Here is a 1,900-nt window from a genome sequence, read left to right on the forward strand (position 1 = left end):
AAAGAAAAGCTTGTAGTTAGTTCAAGGACTGCTGTAATTTTCATGGAGGCAGACTGCCACATCTCTTCTCCCAGGGAGCAGCTGGTGGGTTTGAACGACTGACTTTTGGTTTGCAGCTGAGTGTTTTAACAGCTAAAGCCACTAGGGCTTTTTGCATAATGCATAGACCTTATAAATTCCAATTGGAGTTTGATCAAGTTTAATATTTCTTTTTCACTCCAAGGACCTACCACGGGTGAACGTGGAGCAGACACTCAATATAGGTGGAGATTGATGAGCTCTGGGATGATGGTTTATTCTTACAGTAGGAAATCCTGTCTAAAAAGTAGTCAGCATGATCGGGGAGGTAAAGGTCTCCAACAGCAGATTCTGCTGAAACATTTCTAAAGGTCACTGTAAATTAGAATGGGCTGCAAATGGCCAGCTGCCACATTTATGGACAAGACTGGACATAAAAAAAGTTTAGTGGTGAACACTTCCACACGTAAAATGCACTCAGTGCTCTGGGGAACTGAGCGTACAACAGGTCCGGAGTAAAAGAAAAATACATGGGATTGTTAAATATGACTTCCAGGTGGGCCCTGGCTTCTGAGTTCTTTGTACCACTCTTGTCCGTATGTAAACTGTGAGACAGGTTGGCCGCTGACCAGAACCTGCGCTTGTCTGCATGAGGATTAGGAAACTTAGAGTGACGGCAAGCTTCATGTCTTCTCCCCTTTAGTACATGGAGCTGGGGGTAGAGAGGACAAACTCGTGGGTTGTTTGGGCTTTAATAGGCTACCATAGCCCCATCTTGCTGGTGCTCCCCAAATTGAGATTGGGTACTAATAAGTAGCTAAGTCTGTTTTGAAAATAGCTAGGATACTTTAAAAACGGGTCTCCACAGTCCTCTTTGACACATTGCCTTCTCTGTTCTTCCTAGTGTCTGAACACTTTCTCTCGGCTTACGACATCGACTGTAGTGTGGAAACCAAGAAGGAGGTGGTCCAGTGCATGGGCTCCTTCCAGGACGGGGTGGCAGAGAAGTGTGTGGATTATTTCCAGAGATTCCGACGTTCGACCCATGTGACGCCCAAGTCGTACCTGTCCTTCATCCAGGGATACAAGTTCATCTATGGAGAAAAACACACTGAAGTGCAAACCCTGGCCAACAGGTAGATGTGGAGTTCAAATGTGAGATTACAAGAGAGATGTGGTTTTCAACAAGGACCAGTTTCGCTCTCCACTCCTCAGGGGCTAAGAGACAAGGGCTAAAGATATTTTTCATTTTTATAGTGGGTAGAGGGTGGGTGGCTGACCAGAAGCCCTAGTGACACTGCGGTGAAAGCAGCCTGCGTGGCTGCTAACAGACAGGCTGGTGACACAAACCCACAAGCCACACCTTAGGAGGAAGATGTGGCAGCTTGTTTCCATAGAGGTTTACAGCCTTGGAAACACTACCAGGGTGGTTGTACTCTATTCTACAGGGAGACGATGGATTCACCTGTGGCAGTGAGCTTGGTTTTGGTCTTGCTGCAGAGAACAGGGATGCTGCTGAATGTCCTACAATGCACAAGGCAGGCCTTTTCAACAAAGGCTTATTCAACCCTCAAATATCAGTAGTGCCTAGATTAGGAACCATACTCTTAAATTTCTCCAGCGGATTGCTTCCCAACTTCTACCACGGATTGCAAAGGAGCCTTGGTGGCATAGTGGGTCATGAGTGGGACTATTGACTGTAAGGTTGTCAGTTCTAAATCACCAGCTGCTCCTGGGGAGAAAGATGAAGCTTTCTGCTCCTGTAAAGACTTACAGCCTTAGAACCCCATGGTGGTGAGGGTGGTGGTACAATTCTACAATTCTACCCTGCCCGATAGAATCATTATGACTCAAATCATTATAGCAGAGAATGAGTGAGATC

The 1,900-nt window shown here is 46.2% G+C and overlaps 1 protein-coding gene across 1 annotated transcript in view; it reads left to right on the forward strand.

Moving 5' to 3' along the window:
* Window positions 1-1,900, forward strand: part of DNAH5 (dynein axonemal heavy chain 5) — a 290,518-nt gene that overhangs the window by 196,398 nt on the left and 92,220 nt on the right. The window contains exon 52 of the mRNA XM_013008527.2: window positions 923-1,154. Within this exon, the coding sequence (XP_012863981.1) occupies window positions 923-1,154 (232 nt within the window). The remainder of the gene's footprint in view (window positions 1-922; window positions 1,155-1,900) is intronic.

This window comes from Echinops telfairi, unplaced genomic scaffold (assembly GCF_000313985.2).
Source record: "Echinops telfairi isolate 266 unplaced genomic scaffold, ASM31398v2 ScPeMD7_7469;HRSCAF=8507_1, whole genome shotgun sequence".
Lineage (NCBI taxonomy): Eukaryota > Metazoa > Chordata > Mammalia > Afrosoricida > Tenrecidae > Echinops > Echinops telfairi.